This window comes from Bombina bombina, chromosome 3, assembly GCF_027579735.1.
Source record: "Bombina bombina isolate aBomBom1 chromosome 3, aBomBom1.pri, whole genome shotgun sequence".
Lineage (NCBI taxonomy): Eukaryota > Metazoa > Chordata > Amphibia > Anura > Bombinatoridae > Bombina > Bombina bombina.
This window is the reverse complement of record NC_069501.1, coordinates 563,818,830-563,844,333: the sequence shown is the minus strand read 5'-3', so window position 1 is coordinate 563,844,333 and position 25,504 is coordinate 563,818,830. Positions and strand designations below refer to the sequence as shown.

General features: G+C 38.9%; 1 protein-coding gene across 1 annotated transcript in view; it reads right to left on the bottom strand.

Moving 5' to 3' along the window:
• Positions 1 to 293: 293 nt before the first annotated feature.
• SNRNP40 (small nuclear ribonucleoprotein U5 subunit 40) overlaps positions 294 to 25,504 on the bottom strand; it is a 42,536-nt gene continuing 17,325 nt past the window's right edge. Inside the window, 15 exon segments of the mRNA XM_053704783.1 lie at positions 294 to 794; positions 1,629 to 1,732; positions 9,455 to 9,476; positions 9,479 to 9,515; positions 9,600 to 9,620; positions 9,622 to 9,683; positions 10,081 to 10,162; positions 10,164 to 10,201; positions 10,366 to 10,483; positions 10,485 to 10,502; positions 11,468 to 11,488; positions 11,490 to 11,552; positions 11,555 to 11,639; positions 20,624 to 20,717; positions 23,141 to 23,270. Of these exon segments, the coding sequence (XP_053560758.1) occupies positions 745 to 794; positions 1,629 to 1,732; positions 9,455 to 9,476; positions 9,479 to 9,515; positions 9,600 to 9,620; positions 9,622 to 9,683; positions 10,081 to 10,162; positions 10,164 to 10,201; positions 10,366 to 10,483; positions 10,485 to 10,502; positions 11,468 to 11,488; positions 11,490 to 11,552; positions 11,555 to 11,639; positions 20,624 to 20,717; positions 23,141 to 23,270 (945 nt within the window). The 3' untranslated portion in view covers positions 294 to 744.

Genomic DNA, 25,504 nt, shown 5'->3' with positions numbered 1-25,504 from the left:
TTGTCATGTTCATTATGCCATTATCAGTACATCAAAAGTTATATTAGCATAAAAAAAATGATACGAATACATTTAACATTTTCTGACATTTTTAGAAGGTTGTTGGATATATCCAAATAAATGCTACACTTCCAGGCCCAGATAATCTTCATATTTTAAAAATGCAGGTTTATGCTCAGCACAAAGATCTACAGACAGACTGAGCGGTTAAGTAACATCCCCTGTCTAAACGTGCTGGTTATTGACAACAACTGAGATAGGGAGTAACAAAAAAATAAAGACAAAACACACAGTTGTAATAAAATCATTTATCATACAAAATAACAAATCTAAATGAAACAACTGTAATGGGACAGGTAGGTAAATCAAACAGCTTTTACCAAGCTACAAATACAAGATAAAAAATATCTTTAAACCAGCAGTCTAAAGATTTGTTTTGTTTTAAGTAAAGGACTATTTAAATTACAAAACTGGCAATCCTAATATATGTGAGAATCAGCTCAACTGGTCTCCTGGTTAAACGAAATTCAGTGGGAGCATAAAAAAAAATTCTGCTGTAAAATATTTCAAATGTGGGAACAAGAGACATCTTAGAGAGTCCATTCCTATCTGGTTCATATACTGTCCGTAAAGACATTCTTTATACAGCCCCACTTTAGGGCCTGTTCCACTTCACTAGACAAAATGTTCAGAATGCAGAGCTTCATCTGGAAATAGATTCTAATGGTATCTTCAGCCACCGAGTCACTGAATTTCTCCAATGTACAACCTCTTATCACTGGATGCAGACAAAACTGATTAGAGAGCGGAAAAAAAAAAAATTATTAACTTTTGAAATCCTTTTTGTTCCATACTTCTCCTGCAAGCTAAATGCAATGGTTACCAAATGGGACAGACATTATCAGCTATCTACTATACATCAAAATAGTGTAACGCTTCCAATATTCATTTTTTGACCTGTTCATCAGAGCCCATGGATGCCACAAACAGCTATGAAACATGAAATCAAAATATCAGTATCAATGCATTTCAAAGTAAACAAAAATGTATTCATTTTAAATTAAAAGAATATATATTTGCTATAGAAATTAAAAAAAAGGGGACAACATAATTAGTGGGGATATTTGTTTTCTATGAATGTGCATTTCTACTGCAGTAACTGCTTTTCCTGGTGTGTTAAACACCACTACACTGCCTCAGATGTTTCACAGACACTAAGTTATCATCACTGTGCCAAAAAAACCCAAAAAAACATAGCATCTTGATACCTGGGTTTAACATAATACATTTCCATTGTACATTAACTTATCAGCAAGAATTCTGAATAAATATAAATAAAATATGGTTAGGCTCCACATTCACAATTTTATACCCGAACTACAGGGCAGATAAAACCCAAAATAAAAAAACCTTCTGCACTAAGTGAATGATTTATGAGAATTTTTAGCATATGATAATCTATGAACAACCTTCCAAACTGGCTCCTAACATTATACTAGCTTGCAGTTTGAGAGACGCTACCAGAATACCTCATAAGTGGCATTATTGCTTTTATTACAAGACCAAGCAAATACAATTCTAGGTAGTGATATTAAGCAGGAAGAGGATTATCAAGGGCAGAAACTTACCAATGGGCTCCTCTGGGTGGAAGGCCACCTCATTGACTGATCCAGCATGACCGGGGAGTTTGTAGAGGATTCTCCGTGAAGTAGTGTCCCAAACATAAACAAATCTACAAAATGTAAAACATAATTTATGCTTACCTGATAAATTTATTTCTCTTGTAGTGTATCCAGTCCACGGATCATCCATTACTTATGGGATATTAACTCCTCCCCAACAGGAAGTGCAAGAGGATTCACCCAGCAGAGCTGCTATATAGCTCCTCCCCTAACTGCCATTACCAGTCATTCGACCAAAAACACGCAGAGAAAGGAAAACCATAGGGTGCAGTGGTGACTGTAGTTTAATGGAAAAATTACCTGCCTTAAAGTGACAGGGCGGGCCGTGGACTGGATACACTACAAGAGAAATAAATTTATCAGGTAAGCATAAATTATGTTTTCTCTTGTTAAGTGTATCCAGTCCACGGATCATCCATTACTTGTGGGATACCAATACCAAAGCTAAAGTACACGGATGACGGGAGGGACAGGCAGGCTCTTTATACGGAAGGAACCACTGCCTGAAGAACCTTTCTCCCAAAAACAGCCTCCGAAGAAGCAAAAGTGTCAAATTTGTAAAATTTGGAAAAAGTATGAAGAGAAGACCAAGTTGCAGCCTTGCAAATCTGTTCAACAGAAGCCTCATTCTTAAAGGCCCAAGTGGAAGCCACAGCTCTAGTAGAATGTGCTGTAATTCTTTCAGGAGGCTGCTGTCCAGCAGTCTCATAGGCTAATCGTATTATGCTACGAAGCCAAAAGGAGAGAGAGGTAGCCGAAGCTTTTTGACCTCTCCTCTGACCAGAATAAACGACAAACAGGGAAGACGTTTGTCGAAAATCCTTAGTTGCCTGTAGATAAAATTTCAGGGCACGGACTACATCTAGATTGTGTAGCAGACGTTCCTTTTTCGAAGAAGGATTAGGACACAAAGATGGAACCACAATCTCTTGATTGATATTCCTGTTAGTGACCACCTTAGGTAGGAACCCAGGTTTAGTACGCAGAACTACCTTGTCTGAATGAAAAATCAGATAAGGAGAATCACAATGTAAGGCAGATAACTCAGAGACTCTTCGAGCCGAGGAAATCGCCATTAAAAACAGAACTTTCCAAGATAACAACTTGATATCAATGGAATGAAGGGGTTCAAACGGAACCCCCTGTAAAACATTAAGAACTAAGTTCAAACTCCATGGTGGAGCAACAGTTTTAAACACAGGCTTGATCCTAGCTAAAGCCTGACAAAAAGCTTGAACGTCCGGAACTTCTGACAGACGTTTGTGTAAAAGAATGGACAGAGCTGAAATCTGTCCCTTTAAGGAACTAGCGGATAAACCCTTTTCTAAACCTTCTTGTAGAAAAGACAATATCCTCGGAATCCTAACCTTACTCCATGAGTAACTCTTGGATTCGCACCAATATAAGTATTTGCGCCATATCTTATGGTAAATCTTTCTGGTAACAGGCTTCCTAGCCTGTATTAAGGTATCAATAACTGACTCAGAAAAACCACGTTTTGATAAAATCAAGCGTTCAATTTCCAAGCAGTCAGCTTCAGAGAAATTAGATTTTGATGTTTGAAGGGACCCTGGATCAGAAGGTCCTGTTTCAGAGGTAGCGACCAAGGTGGACAGGATGACATGTCCACTAGATCTGCATACCAAGTCCTGCGTGGCCATGCAGGCGCTATTAGAATCACTGATGCTCTCTCCTGTTTGATTCTGGCAATCAATCGAGGAAGCATCGGGAAGGGTGGAAACACATAAGCCATCCCGAAGGTCCAAGGTGCTGTCAAAGCATCTATCAGAACCGCTCCCGGATCCCTGGATCTGGACCCGTAACGAGGAAGCTTGGCGTTCTGTCGAGACGCCATGAGATCTATCTCTGGTTTGCCCCAACGTCGAAGTATTTGGGCAAAGACCACCGGATGAAGTTCCCACTCCCCCGGATGAAAAGTCTGACGACTTAAGAAATCCGCTCCCAGTTCTCCACTCCCGGGATGTGGATTGCTGACAGGTGGCAAGAGTGAGACTCTGCCCAGCGAATTATCTTTGATACTTCCATCATTGCTAGGGAGCTTCTTGTCCCTCCCTGATGGTTGATGTAAGCTACAGTCGTGATGTTGTCCGACTGAAACCTGATGAACCCCCGAGTTGTTAACTGGGGCCAAGCCAGAAGGGCATTGAGAACTGCTCTCAATTCCAGAATGTTTATTGGTAGGAGACTCTCCTCCTGATTCCATTGTCCCTGAGCCTTCAGAGAATTCCAGACAGCGCCCCAACCTAGTAGGCTGGCGTCTGTTGTTACAATTGTCCAGTCCGGCCTGCTGAATGGCATCCCCCTGGACAGATGTGGCCGAGAAAGCCACCATAGAAGAGAATTTCTGGTCTCTTGATCCAGATTCAGAGTAGGGGACAAGTCTGAGTAATCCCCATTCCACTGACTTAGCATGTACAATTGCAGCGGTCTGAGACGTAGGCGTGCAAAGGGTACTATGTCCATTGCTGCTACCATTAAGCCGATCACCTCCATGCATTGAGCTACTGACGGGTGTTGAATGGAATGAAGGACACGGCATGCATTTTGAAGCTTTGTTAACCTGTCTTCTGTCAGGTAAATCTTCATTTCTACAGAATCTATAAGAGTCCCCAAGAAGGGAACTCTTGTGAGTGGAAAGAGAGAACTCTTCTTTTCGTTCACCTTCCATCCATGCGACCTTAGAAATGCCAGTACTAACTCTGTATGAGACTTGGCAGTTTGAAAGCTTGAAGCTTGTATCAGAATGTCGTCTAGGTACGGAGCTACCGCAATTCCTCGCGGTCTTAGTACCGCCATAAGAGCACCCAGAACCTTTGTGAAGATTCTCGGAGCCGTAGCCAATCCGAATGGAAGAGCTACAAACTGGTAATGCCTGTCTAGAAAGGCAAACCTTAGATACCGGTAATGATCTTTGTGAATCGGTATGTGAAGGTAAGCATCCTTTAAATCCACTGTGGTCATGTACTGACCCTTTTGGATCATGGGTAAAATTGTCCGAATAGTTTCCATTTTGAACGATGGAACTCTTAGGAATTTGTTTAGGATCTTTAAATCCAAGATTGGCCTGAAAGTTCCCTCTTTTTTGGGAACCACAAACAGATTTGAGTAAAACCCTTGTCCTTGTTCCGACCGCGGAACCGGATGGATCACTCCCATTAATAAAAGATCTTGTACGCAGCGTAGAAACGCCTCTTTCTTTATTTGGTTTGTTGACAACCTTGACAGATGAAATCTCCCTCTTGGGGGAGAGAATTTGAAGTCTAGAAGGTATCCCTGAGATATGATCTCTAACGCCCAGGGATCCTGGACATCTCTTGCCCAAGCCTGGGCGAAGAGAGAAAGTCTGCCCCCCACTAGATCCGTTCCCGGATCGGGGGCCCTCGATTCATGCTGTCTTAGGGGCAGCAGCAGGTTTCCTGGCCTGCTTGCCCTTGTTCCAGGACTGGTTTGGTCTCCAGCCTTGTCTGTAGCGAGCAACAGCTCCTTCCTGTTTTGGTGCAGAGGAAGTTGATGCTGCTCCTGCTTTGAAATTACGAAAGAACGAAAATTAGACTGTCTAGCCTTAGGTTTGGCTCTGTCTTGAGGCAAGGGCATGGCCTTTACCTCCTGGTAATGTCAGCGATAATTTTCTTTCAACCCCGGGCCCGAATAAGGTCTGCCCTTTGAAAGGTATATTAAGCAATTTAGATTTAGAAGTAACGTCAGCTGACCAGGATTTTAGCCACAGTGCTCTGCGTGCCTGAATGGCGAATCCGGAATTCTTAGCCGTAAGTTTAGTTAAATGTACTACGGCATCTGAAATAAATGAGTTAGCTAACTTAAGGGCTTTAAGCTTGTGTGTAATCTCATCTAATGGAGCTGATTCAAGTGTCCTTCCAGAGACTCAAACCAAAATGCTGCTGCAGCCATGACAGGCGCAAAGCATGCAAGAGGTTGCAATATAAAAACCTTGTTGAACAAACATTTTCTTAAGGTAACCCTCTAACTTTTTATCCATTGGATCTGAAAAGGCACAGCCTATCCTCCACCGGGATAGTGGTACGCTTAGCTAAAGTAGAAACTGCTTCCCTCCACCTTAGGGACCGTTTGCCATAAGTCCCGTGTGGGTGGCCGTCTATTGGAAAACATCTTTCTAATATCGGAGGGGGTGAGAACGGCAACACCGGGTCTATCCCACTCCTTAGTAACAATTTCAGTAAGTCTCTTAGGTATAGGAAAAAACTCAGTACTCGCCGTACCCCGCAAAATACTTATCCAACCTACACATTTTCTCTGGTATTGCAACTGTGTTACAATCATTCAGAGCCGCTAACACCTCCCCTAGTAATACACGGAGGTTGTCCAGCTTAAATTTAAAATTTGAAATATCTGAATCCAGTTTGTTTGGATCAGAACCGTACACCCGCAGAATGAAGCACTCCGTCCTCATGTTCTGCAAATTGTGACGCAGTGTCTGACATGGCCCTAATATTATCAGCGCACTCTGTTCTCACCCCCCAGAGTGATCACGCTTACCTCTTAGTTCTGGTAATTTAAGCCAAAACTTCAGTCATAACAGTAGCCATATCCTGTAATGTGATTTGTAATGGGCCGCCCAGATGGTACTCAGCGCTACAATATCACGCACCTCCCGAAGCGGGAGATGCAGGTACTGACCACGTGAGGCGAGTTAGTCGGCATAACTCTCACCCTCGTTGTTATGGTGAATTATGTTCAATTTGTACAGACTGACTTTATTAAAGTAGCATCAATACAGTTAGTACATAAATTCTCTATTGGGCTCCCACTTTGGCTTTAGCACATATAGCACAGATATCTTCCTCTGAATCAGACATGTTTAACACACTAGCAAATAAAACTAGCAACTTGGAAATACTTTTCAAGTAATTTACTATAATATGAAAACGTACTGTGCCTATAAGAAGCACAGAAAAAGTTATGACAGTTGAAAATTAATAAACTGAAAAGTTATAGCATCAAATCTTTGTAAAAAACACAATTTTAGCAAAGGATTGCTCCCATTAGCAAAGGGATAACTAACCCTGATAGCAGAAAAAAAAAAATACAGAAATAAACGTTTTTTTTTATCACAGTCAACTACAATCTCACAGCTCTGCTGTGAGTGATTACCTCCCTCAAAATAAGTTTTGAAGACCCCTGAGTTCTGTAGAGATGAACCGGATCATGCAGGGAAGACAATAAACTTCTTGACTGAATTTTTTGATGCGTAGCAAAAGCGCCAAAAAAAAGGCCCCTTCCCCTCAACACATAACAGTGAGAGAGATCAGTAAACTGTCATAAATTAAATAAAACAACAGCCAAGTGGAAAAAAATAGTGCCCAAAACATTTTTTCACCCAGTACCTCAGAAAATTAAACGATTTTACATGCCAGCAAAAAACATTTAACATTAATAAATTGAGTGTTATTAAAAAGCCTGTTGCTAGTCCCTGCAAATTAGGCTAAAGTTTTATGCATACAGTATAATTCCAGTGAAGTGCCATTCCCAGAATACTGAAGTGTAAAATATACATACATGACAGCCTGATACCAGTTGCTGCTAACTGCATTTAAGGCTGAGTTTACATTATATCGGTATGGCAGAATTTTCTCATCAATTCCATTGTCAGAAAATAATAAGATGCTACATACCTCTTTGCAGATTAATCTGCACGCTGTCCCCTGATCTGAAGTTTACCTCTCCTCAGATGGCCGAGAAACAGCAATATGATCTTAACTACTCCGGCTAAAATCATAGAAAAAACTCAGGTAGATTCTTCTTCAAATTCTACCAGAGAAGGAATAACACACTCCGGTGCTATTATAAAATAACAAACTTTTGATTGAAGGTATGAAACTAAGTATAAATCACCACAGTCCGGGTCTGCACACATCCTATCTATTCGTTGGGTGCAAGAGAATGACTGGTAATGGCAGTTAGGGGAGGAGCTATATAGCAGCTCTGCTGGGTGAATCCTCTTGCACTTCCTGTTGGGGTAGGAGTTAATATCCCATAAGTAATGGATGATCCGTGGACTGGATACACTTAACAAGAGAAATATATTTTTCAAAACAACAGCAGGCAGATATTTAAAAGAATAAAAAATTGTATGTAGTTTTAATTAACAATGAATGTGAAAATAAATTAGTAAATATTATGTGGAAGGGGGGTTGGTGGTGTGAATGTTTCCTTTGAGTTTTTTTCTGGACCAGTAAATTAAAGGGCATTAAAACACCTTTTGATTTTTGTGTAAAAACCGTGCTTGTCCCACAATCCCCCAGAGGTAAAAAGCAAATTCTGTAACCTATTTTTTTCCCCAAAAAGCTAAAAATAAATAGCTGGTATGGGGCACTTCTGAAGACCTTGCTTTGCTCTTTGGCCTCACTAGGGAATGTGGGGCACGCAACCCCCTTTAACACTATGTGTCCACTACACAATCGGTACCTGCCATAACATTGGTACTACTCATATATGCCAAGACAACAGTATATATCTAGATAAACAATTTGCTTGTTTGGAAGATTGTTTTTACACATAACAAAACAAAATATACTTTCTATATAATTATCAGTGTTTTCAAAAACTATGTTCACCAGGGCTCTGAGTGAATACAAAATAATAATGTTGCCTCTCAAGCAATTTGAACAACTCTGATATAATGTATATCAAACACTTTTACATTTTAGTTGTATTTAAAGGGAACAGTCTAATCCAGAACTTTTATTGTTCAAAAAGATAGCTAATATTTTTTATATGTACTATTGTTACAAATTAAACTTATATGACCCTTTAAGCTATCCATTCCAAAAGCTAATTTCTTAAAGTATTACATTAGTTAATTTTTTAAGCAAACATGATACATTTTGCAATTTCAGAACTTCCAGGAATACAGTTTGAAACAGAGGTGTAACTAGAAACCACAGGGCCCAGGTGCAAGAATCTAGAAGGGCTCACCCTCCCCCCCCAAGGTGAATTTTGATACTTTTTTTTTTTTTACACATTTAAACACAGAGGAAAAAAATGTGAATCAGATTACATGTCTGCAAAAGGAGGTACCCTGTGCCCACAGTCTGTAAGATGGTCTGACCCCCCTATTACTATAGTGACACTTTTTAACCCACCAGAACTGTATATAGTGGAGTTAGTGAGACAGTCTGTAATCTGCCGGTGAGATGGCTGGCCTGACCCTACCCGTCCCAGTACTTTATAAAGTGGCCACAGTAGTCACTGACCTGGTCCAGCACCCCTGTACTGTATATAGTGGTACTGTATAGTGACACTAATAACCCCCCGCCCTCCCATGCTGTAGTAACAAGGTCTGTAATTTTGCTGGTTCCACAAACACCACATACATAAATAAATACACACACACACAAACACCAATGGGTAAAACAGAAACACTAACCCCTGCCAGTCAGACACTAGTGAAGCATCATGTCCCACTCACATTTTAACAGTGCAGGCAGTGGCAGGTCAACATTTTTTATTTAAAAAAAAAAATAATTTAAGCTGTGCCCCCACTCTCAGAGGCCCAGTCGCAGTTGCGACCTCTGCACCCCCTGTAGTTTTGCCCCTGCTTGAAAAGCTTTAAGTCTATTAATCTCCTTTGCTGTAGTGATCAGGTTGAAATGAGCTCCTTCACTAATCTAAATCAATCACTGTGTGGCATGTAGCTTGGCCAAGACTTCAGCATACTCAAAGTACACACAGTATACAGCCCAGAATCTCATTTTGAGGAGCGGAAAATTTACCTGTCTGCTGATCCTGCTGCTATTTGCTTCCATCAGGAGACCACGAACACCGCAGGAGATTCTACAAAATACAATAAATGGTTACCTGTCACGTATAAATGACTAATGCAGCCAGAGCAATATTTGTGGCCAGGAAAGGATTTACCTTCTCAAAATTGTGCACGTTTACCTTGAAATATCTTCAAGCATCGTTCTTTGGGGGCAAAAGGTCGAACATCCCATACACGAACTTCAAAAGATGAATAGATATTGTCACTACTGTCTGTCCGAACAGCCCTATAACTTAGCTATCCTCAAACCCACATTAACAAATCTAGGTTACCCACTAAAGCACAGACATGTCGCTTAAAGTGATTGTAAAGTTTAATAAATCAGTGCCCAGTATCTAAAAAAAAAATAATCTTAAAAACAGGTGCACTTTCATTCATTAAACTTTACAAAGACGCTTATTTTTTAAGATACCTTTGCGTTATGGTAAACATAACCCCGATCCTCCGCCCGTAGAATATTTTTTTTTAGATACCAGGCACTTATTCATTAAACTTTACAATCACTTTAAGCATCACTTGCCAAAATTTGAATAATGCTCATTAGCCGCTTTGCTTAATAAAATTCCAGCATATTACCTGTGTTATCCATAGAGTTTGAGAGCAAGTATGAGCCTTCAGAGCTTAGACTGAGGCCAGTCACTGAATCCCCATGCCCTCGTCATTGTGTACATTAGTTTGTTCTGCCTTAGGTCCATACCTGAAACACAAAAACACAGTGTGTCCTTTATACATGCATCTCAGCCAATGGAAGCCATTTAGTCTTAACAGATATACCAAGCTGTTAAAATACTGAGGAGGAAAAAAATTAAGTGTGGATTGTGGATAGAAACAAGCTATGGAAAATGGTACGAAAGAATTAACAAATAATTCTTACCTTTATGTCATTATCTATCCCCCCTGAGATAATTTGGTCACTTGTATCATTAAAGGTGACAGCCAACACCTGGTAAGTGTTCAGGAATGTCTGGACTGATGCTTTATTTTCTAAAATCCCAAAGCTGAAAAAATATTTTAAATTTTTTAATACAGAGCAGCATACATTACAAGATTTATACACTAAATACATTTTATAAGCATAGTATTGAGGTTATATCCACCTCCCTCTAGTCATGGGTTCTCTAGGTTGAAATCAAGCTTTTTCTACATTGCAGTGTTTATGCGTTTTGCACATGTGGCCATGCAGGCACCCATCATTAGAGGGAGGCAAATTAAAAGTATTGTGATTAATGTACCTTTAAGCCCAAATACATTTTGCCCCCCAAAAAAACTGTTATATAACACATTTTGAAGCCCTGTGGAGGCCCTCCATTATCCAGTTTATGATCTATGCCAACTCCAACATCTTCACAAAAACATACTGAACCACTTTATTTTCCCTACATCTCTAATCTTGCAATTCAAATCAATTAAAACTCAGCCAAACAAGCACAATAAATTTAAACCCTGTCCTTCCAAACCAGTCTACCCATAATGTTCTGCTTTAATAATTAATAAAATAAATAACTTTTATTGAAAAATAAAGTGCCGGCAAAAGCAGATAAGGTTTTTTACGGAGACAAACGGAATGTCTTTGTGATACTTTAGTTGTGTTTTTCAATATAAGTTAAAGGGATAGTAAGTCAAATTAAAGTTTCATAATTCAGATAGAGCATGCCATTTTAAAACCACTTTCCCTTCTAAAAATATTAAATTAGCTTTGTTCTAATGGTATCCTTTGTTAAAGATTAATCCTAGGTAAGCTCAGGAGAGTACATTTATCTTAAGGGATAGGAAAGTCAAAATTAAACTTGCATGATTCAGATAGAGCATGTCATTTTAAGACACTTTTAAATTAACTTCTATTTTCATATGTGCATCGTTTCTCTTGGTATCCCTTTAGAAAAATAATACACATATCATACACTTGTGGGAGCGTTTGCAAAACAATTAAAATATACTTGTTGGCAGTGGTAGCAGTACTGACCTTTACTGTCCCATCGTCACTTTCCGGTGGCAGATCAGTTGGGCCCACGCCTTGCTGGATAGCAAGAATTTACAAAAGAAGTGTGTGTCCCTTCAACCGTTTGACTTCGCTCCCCTGTCTACACAGTCCCCAAATGGCTACAGTTTTGTCCGTGGATGCAGAGAAAAGGAGGCTGAAAAATTAACACCGCAAGAGCGTATATATTATACATAGGTCTTAAAGGGACACTGAACCCAAATTTTTTCTTTCGCGATTCAGATAGAGCATGCAATTTTAAGCAACTTTCTAATTCACATCCCTATTAATTTTCTTCGTTCTCTTGCTATCTTTATTTGAAAAAAAACAGAATTTATGCTTACCTGATAAATTACTTTCTCCAACGATGTGTCCGTCCACGGCGTCATCCCATTACTTGTGGAATATTCTCTTCCCCTACAGGAAATGGCAAAGAGCACAGCAAAAGCTGTCCATATAGCCCCTCCCCAGGCTCCGCCCCCCAGTCATTCGACCGACGGTTAGAGAAAAAAAAGGAGAAACTATAGGGTGCCGTGGTGACTGTAGTGTATAGAGAAAAAAAATTGTTTATAAACCTGATTAAAAATCCAGGGCTGGCCGTGGACGCGGACCACACCGTTGGAGAAAGTAATTTATCAGGCAAGTATAAATTCTGTTTTCTCCAACGGTGTGTCCGGTCCACGGCTTCATCCTTACTTGTGGGAACCAATACCAAAGCTTTAGGACACGGATGAAGGGAGGGAGCAAATCAGGTCACCTAAATGGAAGGCACCACGGCTTGCAAAACCTTTCTCCCCAAAAATAGCCTCCGAAGAAGCAAAAGTATCAAATTTGTAGAATTTGGCAAAAGTGTGCAGAGAAGACCAAGTCGATGCCCTTACATATCTGATCAATAGAAGCCTCGTTCTTGAAGGCCCATGTGGAAGCCACAGCCCTAGTAGAGTGAGCTGTGATTCGTTCAGGAGGCTGCCGTCCGGCAGTCTCATAAGCCAATCGGATAATGCTTTTCAGCCAGAAAGAAAAAGAGGTAGCAGTAGCTTTTTGTCCTCTCCTCTTACCAGAGTAAACGACAAACAAAGATGAGGTTTGTCTAAAATCCTTTGTTGCTTCTAAATAGAACTTTAAAGCATGAACTACATCTAAATTGTGTAACAAACGTTCCTTCTTTGACACTGGATTCGGGACACAGAGAAGGAACAAACTAATTTCCTGGTTAATATTCTTGTTGGAAACAACTTTTAGAAGAAACTAATAAGGTATACCAAAGCGCCAACTATACGAAGGCTGGGTCTGGACCTAATGCAATATTATCAAACTATTACAATAAACAATTTATTGAGTACACAAATAAGTTAAAAACATGGATCCATGTATAAACAATCAAATTTTATACAACAATAATAGCTAAATGAATAGTTAAAAACATAGTTATGTAACGGATATAGCATTTAAAATTGTGCAAACATTGCTCTTAAAAATATTCATAAAAAATTCCAAATTTAGTATAAGGCTCACAACAGAAATTCAACTTTGTGTTTACCCATATACACATACACAGATTTGTACAGCAATAATAGCTAAATGAATAGTTAAAACAAATAGTTAAATAGCAGATATGGCATTTAAAATTGTGCAAACAATGCTCTTTAAAAAATATTCCTAAAAAACTCCAAATTAAGTATAAGGCTCACAACAGAAATTCAACTTTGTGTTTACCACATACACATAATAGGTGAAATATATTAGTCAGTTATATAATATTATCTAACCAATATTGTTCTCGATTCTATGCAATACTAAATATTGCCCAATAGTGACTAATGTGTAGGGCTCTGAGTAAGACCTTTACTGTGTGTTTACCAACATACGCATAGTCCAAGTAAAAAATATTGTGACAGCATAAGCCAATGTAAAGACATGTGTATCAAAAAAGTTGTGTGCAAAAATTTAGTGTACAAAAGATATTAATGGTCCAAAAAAATAGGTTGATCTTCAAAAAACGTGAATTAAGAGCAAAGAAAATGAATTGTGCTTACCAGTCGACGCGTTTCGGTCACAAAGAGACCTGAGTCCTTGATAAAGGTACTCTTGTGACCGAAACGCGTCGACTGGTTAAGCACAATTTCATTTTCTATTGATCTAAAAACAATCTACACCATCATATCTTTCTTTTACAGAAGGATCATCCAGGGATTATAACAAAAATATTTGCCAAGAAAGATAGAATTTTGGGGTTGGAAAACGGCTAGCAATACTGACACAGCAATTCAGTATAAAATACTTGGAAAATCACCATAACTATTGCTGTTAGGATTCACACCACTTTAAGGATTATTGTTTTTTCTTAAAGAGGACACACTACTTATTATAATTTATTGTTGGATAATTTTTTCTATTAAGTTTTCAATGTTGGACTATTATTTACATTATATAAGTAAATATTGGAACACACACAATGTTTTTGTAAATTTTTGGTTTTTCATTTTTCACAATTCTTTGTTCTTAATTCACGTTTTTTGAAGATCAACCCTATTTTTTGACCATTAATATCTTTTGTACACTAATTTATTTGCACCCACCAACTTTTTTGATACACATTCTTTACATTGGCTTATTGCTGTCACATTATTTTTTACTTGACATTGCGTATGTGGTAAAACACACAGTTAAAGGTCTTTACTCAGAGCCCTACACATTAGTCACTATTGGCAATATTTAGTATTGCATAGAATCGAGAACATTATTGGTTAGATAATATTATATAACTGACTAATATATTTCACCTATTATGTGTATGTGGTAAACACAAAGTTGAATTTCTGTTGTGAGCCTTATACTTAATTTGGAATTTTTTAGGAATATTTTTTAAGAGCATTGTTTGCACAATTTTAAATGCCATATCTGCTATTTAACTATTTGTTTTAACTATTCATTTAGCTATTATTGCTGTACAAATCTGTGTATGTGTATATGGTAAACACAAAGTTGAATTTCTGTTGTGAGCCTTATACTAAATTTGGAATTTTTTATGAATATTTTTAAGAGCAATGTTTGCACAATTTTAAATGCTATATCCGTTACATAACTATTTGTTTTAACTATTCATTTAGCTATTATTGTTGTATAAATTTGATTGTTTATACATGGATCCATGTTTTTAACTTATTTGTGTACTCAATAAATTGTTTATTGTAATAGTTTGATAATATTGCATTAGGTCCAGACCCAGCCTTCTTATAGTTGGCGCTTTGGTATACTTATTAGTTTCATCTTTCCATTTTGACAACTAGGTGTCAAATTATCAAAGCCAGAGGTCTTAGTAGGCGCTAGGTGTACTCACTATCAACTTTTGGAAGGAAAACCAGGCCTTAGTACGCAAAACAACCTTATCTGAATGGACACACCAGATAGGGTGGATCACACTTGCAAAAGAAGATAATTCAGAAACTCTTCTAGCAGAAGAAATAGCAACCAAAATCAGAACTTTCCAAGATAGTAACTTGATATCTACGGAATGTAAAAGGTTCAAACGGAACCCCTTGAAGAACTGAAAGAACTAAATTTAGACTCCAAGGAGGAGTCATGGGTCTGTAGACAGGCTTGATTCTGACCCAAGCCTGTACAAAGGCCTGTACATCTGGCACAGCTGCCAGTCGTTTGTGTAACAAGACAGATAAAGCAGAAATCAGTCCCCTTTAGAGAACTCGCTGACAACCCTTTATCCAAACCCTCTTGGAGAAAGGAAAGAATCTTAGGAATTTTAATTTTACTCCAGGAGAATCCCCTTGGATTCACACCAACAGATATATTTTTTCCATATTTTATGGTAAATCTTTCTAGTCACAGGTTTTCTGGCTTGGACCAGAGTATCTATCACTGAATTTGAAAATCCACGCTTGGATAAAATCAAGCGTTCAATTTCCAAGCAGTCAGCCTGCAGAGAAAATAGATTTGGATGTTCGAATGGACCTTGTACTAGAAGATCCTGTCTCAAAAGGTAGCTTCCATGGTGGAGCCGATGACATATTTACCGGTCTGCATACCAAGTCCTGCGTGGCCACGCAGGAGCTATCAGAATCCACCGAGGCCTCTTCCTGTTTGATCCTGCTACGACCCTGGGAAGGAGAGGAAACGGTGGAAACACATAAGCTAGGTTGAACGACCAAGGTGCCACTAATGCATTCACTAGACGTCGCCTTGGGATCCCTGGATCTGGACCCGTATCAAGGAACCTTGAAGTTCTGACGGGACGCCCATCAGATCCATGTCTGGAATGCCCCATCAATTGGGTTAACTCGGCAAAGACCTCCGGATGGAGTTCCCACTCCCCGGATGGAAAGTCTGCCGACTCAAAATAATCCGCCTCCCAGTTGTCTACTCCTGGGATGTGAATTGCAGATAGGTGGCAGGAGTGATCCTCCGCCTATTTGATTATCTTGGATACCTCTCTCATCGCAAGGAACTCTTTGTTCCTCCCTGATGGTTGATGTAAGCTACAGTGTTCATGTTGTTCCGACTGGAATCTTATGAATCCGTCCTTCGCTAGTTGAGGGCCAAGCCCGGAGCGCACTTGAATATCGCTCTCAGTTCCAGGATGTTTATCGGGAGAAGGGACTCTTCCCGAGACCATAGACCCTGAGCTTTACAGGGAGTCCCAGACCGCGCCCCAGCCTAATAGACTGGCGGTCGGTCGTGACAATGACCCACTCTGGTCTGCGGAAACTCATTCCCTGAGACAGGTGATCCTGAGTCAACCACCAACGGAGTGAGTCTCTGGTTACCTGGTCTACTTGAATCTGGGGAGACAAGTCTGCATAGTCCCCATTCCAACTCTTTTCTACGTTCACCTTCCACCCGTGAGATCTGAGAAGGCTAGAACCAAATGTCTGTATGAGCCTTTGCCTTGGAAAGAGACGACGCTTGAATTAGAATGTCGTCTAGATAAGGTGCCACTGGCAATGCCCCTCGGTCTTAGAACCGCTAGAAGGGACCCTAGCACCTTTGTGAAAATTCTGGGAGCAGTGGCTAAACCGAATGGAAGAGCCACGAACTGGTAATTGTTTGTCCAGGAAAGGCGAACCTTAGGAACTGATGATGATCTTTGTGGATAGGAATATGTAGGAACGCATCCTTTAAATCCACGGTAGTCATATATTGACCCTCCTGGATTGTAGGTAAAATTGTTCAAATGGTTTCCATTTTGAACGATGGAACTCTGAGAAATTTGTTTAGAATCTTTAAATCCAGAATTGGTCTGAAAGTTCCCTCTTTTTTGGGACATACAAACAGGTTTGAGTAAAACCCCCTGACCTTGTCCACAGTTGGAACTCGAGTGTATCACTCCCATCTTTAACAGGTCCTTCTACAAAAATGTAAGAATGCCTGTCCTCTTTATTTGGTCTGAAGACAAGCGAGACATGTAGAACCTTCCCCTTGGGGGCAGTTCCGTTGTGAATTCTAGAAGATAACCCTGAGAGACTATTTCTAGTGCCCAGGGATCCCGGAAAATCTCTTGCCCAAGCCTGAGCAAAGAGAGAGAGTCTGCCCCCTACTAGATCCGGTCCCGATCGGGGGCTACCCCTTCATGCTGTCTTGGTAGCAGCAGCAGGCTTCTTGGCCTGTTTACCCCTTGTTCCAGCTTGCATTGGTTTCCAAGCTGGTTTAGCCTGGGAAGCGTTACCCCCTTGTCTAGAGGCTGCAGAGTTAGAAGCCGGTCCGTTCCTGGAAATTGCGAAAGGAACGAAAATTGGACTTATTCTTAGCCTTAAAAGGCCTATCTTGTGGGAGGGCATGCCCTTTCCCCCAGTGATGTCTGAAATAATTTCTTTCAATTCTGGCCCAAAAAGGGTCTTAAATTTGAAAGGGATATTAAGCAATTTTGTCTTGGAACATACATCCCGCCGACCAAGGACTTTAGCCAGAGCGCTCTGCGCGCCACAATACAAACCCTGAATTTTTCACAGCTAATCTCGCTAACTGCAAAGCGGCATCTAAAATAAAGGAATTAGCTAACTTAAGTGCGTTAATTCTGTCCATGACCTCCTCATATGGAGTCTCCGTACTGAGCGACTTTTCCAGTTCCTCGAACCAGAAACACGCTGCTGTAGTGACAGGAATAATGCACGAAATTGGTTGAAGGAGGGTAACCTTGCTGTACAAAAATCTTTTTAAGCAAACCCTCCAATTTTTTATCCATAGGATCTTTGAAAGCACAATTGTCCTCAATGGGAATAGTTGTGCGTTTGGCTAGTGTAGAAACCGCCCCCTCGACCTTAGGGACTGTTTGCCATGTGTCCTTCCTGGGGTCGACCATGGGGAACAATTTCTTAAATATAGGAGGAGGGACAAAAAGGTATGCCTGGCTTCTCCCACTCCTTATTCACTATGTCCGCCACCCTCTTAGGTATCGGAAAGGCATCAGGGTGCACCGGACCTCTAGGAATTTGTCCATCTTGCACAATTTTTCTGGGATGACCAAATTGTCACAATCATCCAGAGTAGAATAGCACCTCCTTAAGTAATGCGCGGAGATGCTCTAATTTAAATTTAAATGTCACAACATCAGGTTCTGCCTGCTGAGAAATTCTTCTGTATCAGAAATTTCTCCATCTGACAAACCCCCCTCACTGCCACTTCAGACTGGTGTGAGGATATGACAGATAAATTATCATCAGAGCCCTCCTACTCTACAGTGTTTAAAAACTGAGGCAATCACGCTTTCTCTGAAATGCTGGCATTTTGGATAAAATATTAGCTATGGAGTTATCCATTACTGCCGTCAATTGTAGCATAGTAACAAGCATTGGCACGCTAGAAGTACTAGGGGTCGCCTGCGCGGGCATAACCTGGTATAGACACAGAAGGAGAGGATGCAGAACTATCCTACTTCCTTCATTTGAGGAATCATCCTGGGCAAACCTTACTAAATGTGACAGTGCTGTCCTTACTTTGTTTGGACGCCATGGCACAATTATCACATACTTTTGACGGGGGAACCACCTTGGCCTCCATACATACAGAACATGATCTATCTGAAGGTACAGACATGTTAAACAGGCTTAAACTGGTTAATGAAGCACAAAAACCTTTTTTAAACAAAACCGTTCCTGTCTCTTTAAATGTTAAACAGAGCACACTTTATTACTGAATATGTGAAAAACTATTAAGGAATTATCCAATCTTTACCAAATTTTTCACCACAGTGTCTTAATGCATTCAAAGTATTGCACCCCAATTTTCAAGTTTTTAACCCCTTAAAATGCGGAAACCGGAGCCGTTTGCAATTTTAACCCCACTACAGTCCCAGCCACAGCGTTTGTTGCTACTTCACCTATCCCAGGGGGTATACGATACCAATTCAAGCCTTCTAGGAACGTTTTCAGTGGATACCAAACCCTCTCACATGCAGCTGTATGCACTGCACTCAAAAGAAACTGTGCAATAATGGCGCGAAAATGAGGCTTGCCTACTACAGTGAAAGGCCCTTCCTGACTGGGAAGGTGCCTTAACTAGTGCCTGGCGTTAAAAACGTTCCCCAAATAATAAAAAGTGTGAAATCCACTTCAAACTGTAAATAATACTTAAATAAGCAATCGATTTAGCCCTTAAGAGTGTCCACCAGTTAATAGCCCATAATAAGCCCTTTATTCTTTTTGAGTCTAAGAAAATGGCTTACCGATCCCCATGAGGGAAAATGACAGCCTTCCAACATTACACAGTCTTGTTAGATAAATGGCTAGTCATACCTTGAGCAGAAAAAGTCTGCAAACTGTTCCCCCCAACTGAAGTTCTCTGGCTCAACAGTCCTGCGTGGGAACAGCAATTGATTTTAGTTACTGCTGCTAAAATCATACTCCTCTTTTAAACAGAACTCTTCATTCCTTTCTGTTTTAGAGTAAATAGTACAACCGGCACTATTTTAAAATAACAAACTCTTGATAGCAGAATAAAAAACTACAACTAAACACCACATACTCTTCACCATCTCCGTGGAGATGCTACTTGTTCAGAGCGGCAAAGAGAATGACTGGGGGGCGGAGCTTGAGGAGGGGCTATATGGACAGCTTTTGCTGTGCTCTTTGCCATTTCCTGTTGGGGAAGAGAATATTCCCACAAGTAATGGATGACGCCGTGGACCGGACACACCAATGTTGGAGAAAAGGCATCTAAGCTTTTTTTGGTTCAGACCTGTGGACAGCACTTTTTTTATTGGTGGATGAATTTATCCACCAATCAGCAAGGACAACCCAGGTTGTTTACCAAAAATGGTCCGGCATCTAAACTTACATTCTTGCATTTCAAATAAAGATACCAAGAGAATAAAGAACATTTGATAAAAGGGGTAAAATAGAAAGTTGCTCAAAATGTCATGCTCTATCTGAATCACAAAAGAAAAAAATTGAGTTTAGTGTCCCTTTAAGTACCAGATACTTACTGCTTTAAAATTTGCATAACAGTAAAAAAATCTCCTACATCCAAAGCAATTTGCAAATCTGTTTTAAAGGGAAAGTAAAACCCAAATATTTTCTTTCATGATTCAGATAGAGCATGCAATTTTAAGCAACTTTCTAATTTACGCCTATTAATTTTTCTTCTTTATTTGATTAAACAGGAATAAAAGCTTTGGAGTCGGCCCATTTTAGGTTGAGAACCTAGGTTGCGCTTGCTGACTGGATGGCTAAATGTAGCCACCAATCAGCCATCCCTATCCAGGGTACTGAACAAAAAATAGGTCGGCTCCTAAACTTTTATTCCTGCTTTTTCAAAGATACCAAGAGAAAGAAGAAAATTTGATAATATGAGTAAAATAGGAGTAAAATTAGAAAGTTGCTTAAAACTGCATGCTCTATCTGAATCATGAAAGAAAATATTTGGGTTTCATATCCCTTTAAAGCTTTGGAACTGTTGAGGATATACAGGGCTTTTTTTTTTTTTTTTTTTTTTTTTTTAAGTAACCTGGGAATGATTTCTATATTAATGAGATAAGATACATACAAACCAAATCATTATACATTTTGATATTTACAACGCAATATAATTGCAATCTAGATAATACACCACAACTGCACAAGTTTACTAGATTTTTGGATTATTCTGCCAAAGTTTTGGATACACCTTGTCTGGCTCTAGTTTGTGCCGTACCTTCCATCTGTATTATAATGCAGCTCCATGACAGCCCCACTGTGGCCCTTCAAGGTTGCATAATTATCACAGTCATTGTAAACGTTCCATAGCACTGAAAGTACAGGGGGAAAAGTATTTATCCTTCCAGCAACATAAAACTCTCACCACATACACAGGACTATTAAACAACACAATGGACAATCCCAACCAGTTAACAGGTTTCTCCTGGGACATTATAGTATAATAGTAAATTTACCTAATTCAACAGTGCATTTTATTATTAAATGAAAGCCAATTTCTAAATATGGAGTCGATCACAATCTTTTAGAAAAGCTTATTAAACAATTTGTCTACAAACATTCCTATAGGAATTTTGTAGAAAATCATTAAATAAATGTTTCTAAAGGATTGTGATCGACCCTTATGTCTAACTCCTGCAATGAAGTGTTCTTTGTTTAAAGGGACAAACACTAAAAACGTTTTATGCACCTCTATTTGGGAACTAACGTTTCACTGCAAGCAACTGAAGAAGAGTTGATGCAAACATGTCAGTACTGGAATATAGTTAAAGTTAGATTTTAAGAAGGCGGAATCTATGACTAGAGGGGGGCTGAGAATAAGCTTAATACTATGCATATACAATGTATAATGTAGGATTGTAAAATGTTTAAAGCAAGATATTCACAACATACTTTTTCATCTCTAGAGGGCTTCTCAAAACCTGCAGACAATGGACTTCACAGAACCTCTATTAGATAACAGAAAATGCACATCCAAGCCTAAATCAGTGCTACCCCTCCCCCGTGACATTTTTAGCGGGTTTTACTGACTACCCAGCTAAAAAGGTAGCTACTATTAAGCTCAAATTTGCAAATATAAAACATGTTACATTTTTGTTGCACAAATAATCATTGAATATATTTATGTTAAATTATGCTATTAAAGGGACACCGCACCCATTTTTTTTCTTTCATAATTCAGATAGAGCATGCAATTTTAAGCAACTTTCTAATTTACTCCTATTATCAATTTCTTCATTCTTTTGCTATCTTTATTTGAAAAAGAAGGCATCTAAGTTTTATTTTCGTTCAGAACTCTGGACAGCACTTTTTTATTGGTGAATTAATTTATCCACCAATCAGCAAGGACAACCCAGGTTGTTCACCAAGAATGGGCCGGCATCTAAACTTAAATTCTTGCATTTCAAATAAAGATACCAAGAGAATGAAGAAATTTGATAATAAGAGTAAATTAGAGAGTTGCTTTAAAATTTCATGCTCTATCTGAATCACGAAAGAAAAAATTTGGGTTCAGTGTCCCTTTAACTTCTACTTTGGATAGCAGAAAATTATATAATATTAGAAAATACTACACTGCCCCCCCACCAGGCTACTTCATAATTCCACTCGGCTGGCAACAATTTCTGTGGAAAACACTATAAATGTTACATAACCGGCACACCAGTATTTTAGTCAACCACCTCCCCCAAAATAGACCCAGTAAGAATGCATAATAAATCAGGGCTCAACAAACCCAGTAGTCATAGAGCCACAGGCTCCTAGTTTTTTTTACCCCTGGCTTCTTACTTTTTGGGTTATCTGTATACTGTACAGATACAGTGCCTGGCTTCTTAATTTTAAACAGATTTATTGACCCCTGTATAATTCATATTTCTCAACAGCGTGTCACATGATCCTTTATGCAATAGAAAAAAATTGGGATTATTAGCAATTTCCAGATTTCTTCTCCTTTCAGGGGTTGTGTGCATTGGCTTTTGTTCACCGCTGCACCCACATTTGTTTATGTATCAGAAAGGGTTTTCACTATAATACTGAACAAATAATTTATCTTTTCAGATCCTATTTAGCATTCCCTAATTACAGACCACCTTTGGGTTCTGTCTATACAGCCATTCGTAAAAAAAGGTAATCTAGCGCCGTCTGATGGAACCTTATCTCAGGACCAAATAACACTATACCTTGGGAAGACAACTTATTTGCACATTCCCTTTATTGAAAAAAAAAAAAAAAAAACCCCACTCAAACCGTACCTCAAAGCTCATAACATTTCCGGATAAAGGGGCATTAAACACAAGGTTAACATTAAAAAAAGGGAATATATATTATTATTTAAAACAATTGCCATTTGAGATAGCTTTGTGGATAAGCATGTTTCCATAATGCATGCACAATAGACGCCAGTAATGTCATGACACTGACTGCACATTTAATGTAGTATGTAATGTTCTGTGCTGAGGACTGAAAGCAAATAATATTACGTTCTACTTAAAAATGTTACACGATTTTAAACTAATGTTTACGTAAGAAAAAAAAACACACACTTCTTTGTATTTTTCTCTGTTGACCAGAGCTGTCAGTCATTACACCATCAGCCAGTAAGCAAAACATAAGTGGATTTTAACAACTGATCTATAAATATAGCAAGATGTAGGTCCATCAGTAAATCTGATCTTTAGAATTCACCAGAATACTAATAGTACAATATTGTTGTGGAACGTCAAAATAAAACACTTACAGATTAGTCTGTCAAATCCTGCTGAGCATAGTGTGAGCCCATTTGGGTGAAATTTTGAGCAATAAACTTCTCCTTCATGGCCGGAAAGAAGCATAATTGGAGCCTGCAGACTTGATGTTCTGGGTGGGCCCTACAAACAGAAAAAAATAAATAAAAAGCAATACACTAAATGTCAGTTATTTTTTAAAGCACTGTTCTTTAGAGATGTTTCAGTAACATCAATAACTAGTCAGAGCTAGCAACACCAAGATTAAATCGGGGGTCAAAAAATGTGTTTAAAATGAAGGATCCAGTAAGAATATTTAGGAGACCGTGGCATTTTATATAGATATATGGAGAATTACCAAAAAATTAGGAGCCAGGAGTAAAATTCTAGGAGCCAGTGGCTTTGTTGAGCCTTGGGTTAAAAAAATATGTCTGGATTCTTAAAATTACATTTTTGGTTCTTAAAACATTTTGTTTTAAGAAACAAAATGTTCTTTTGAGGTCTCATTTTTACCGAGAACACCTATCCATTCAGACACTAAAATGGCGCTGAGAAAGAATGCCAATTTGTAACCCCATCTGTACTGGATGCCATGTTTTCAAAGCAGAGAGGTGAGAGGACGCAAAGTCCCCCTCCGTTGGAGTGTCCTAGTGCTCAAGTCCTGATAGAAATGTACAACGTTTCCTTGAAACTTGAAAGTTTTTTTGAAGGTAGGTGGCGGCGATGTTAGGGAGGGCAGATTAGGGGTTAATACAATTACATTTTTGTTTTAAGAACCAAAAATGTAATTTTAAGAATCCAGTAATATTTTTTTAAACCAAGGCTCAACAAAGCCACCGGCTCCTAGAATTTTACTCCTGGCTCCTAATTTTCATTTCTGGGACACAAGGATAAAAAAAAAATATATATATATAAAAAGAATATTACTATTGCTTGCATATAACTATGTTTAACAACTGCAAGACATTAAATCCATAATTAAAGTGTTACCACAGAGCAGCAATACATTACTGGGCGCTATCTGAACATATGGTCAGCATATGACAACAGACAAACGTGCAGCTACCAATCACCAGCCTGCTCATTGCTGCTGCTGCTGCTGTGGATATGCACATATGATTTTTAACAAATGTTACCAAGAGTTGCAAGTACATTTATAAGAAGTGAATTTGAAATGTCTTAAAGGGACATGAAACCCAAAAATGTTCTTTCATGATTCAGATAACATAAAAAATATAACTTTTCAGTTAACCTATATTATCAGTTAATTCATTCTCTGGGTATCCTTTATTAAAGAAGCAGCAACGCACTCCTGGGAGCTAGTCAAACACATAAGGTTAGTCAATGGCAAGAGGCATTTATGTGCAGCCACCAATCAGTAACTAGGTCCCAGTAGTGCATTGCTGTTCCTAAGCCTTCCTTGGTATGTTTTCATTAAATACCAAGGGGACAAAGCAAATTAGAGAAGTCAATTGGAAAGTTTAAAATCCATATGCTCTATCTGAATCAAGGCGGTTCACAAGGACACTAAAAATCAAAACTGAACTAAAACCAATTCACATGGAGCATACAGTATTAAGAGACTTTCCAATTTACTTCCATTATCAAATGATTTCCAGATTTATCCTGAGGCACCAGCTACTACTGAGCATGTGCAAAAGTTCACAGCACATATGTAAATTTAGCCACCAATCAGCAAGAGCTACCCATGTGCGGAACTAAAAATTGGCTGGTTCCTAAGCTTACAATCATGTTTTTCAAATAAAGATACCAAGAGAACGAAGAGAAATTGATAATAGGAGTAAACTAGAAAGTTGCCTAACATTGCCTTGCCTGTTCTATCTGAATCAAAAAAAGAAAAAAAAATTGGGTTTCATATCCCTTTAAAGGGGTTAAAGGCACAGCAAGTGGACAGAACCACTGCACCAATAGTAACATTTAGAAAAAAAGTGTTCTAACTTATTTTTTATACATTATTAAGTTTGCTAACAAAAAATAAACTGGGGATGAATACATAACTGGCAGACATATTTTACATTTTTTTTTCTCATCTATGAGAAACGAGTATAAAGGGACACAAAAGTAAAAAAATAAAAAATAATAATTCATGATTGAGACACCACATGAAATGTTAAGACACCACTTCTAAGTTCTTATAAAATGTTACTTGCTCTCTTGGTGTCCTTTGTTCAAATGTATAACTAGATAGGCTCAAGAGAAGCAATGCACTACTGGGAGCTAGCTGCTGATTGGTGGCTGCACACATCTCCACAGAAATGTTTACCAGCCAGGTGGCATTATAAGTTACCCATGTGTAGGCAGAATAATACTTTCAAATATTACAACATTTTCTGTTACTTTAGCTATCTGAAGTATAA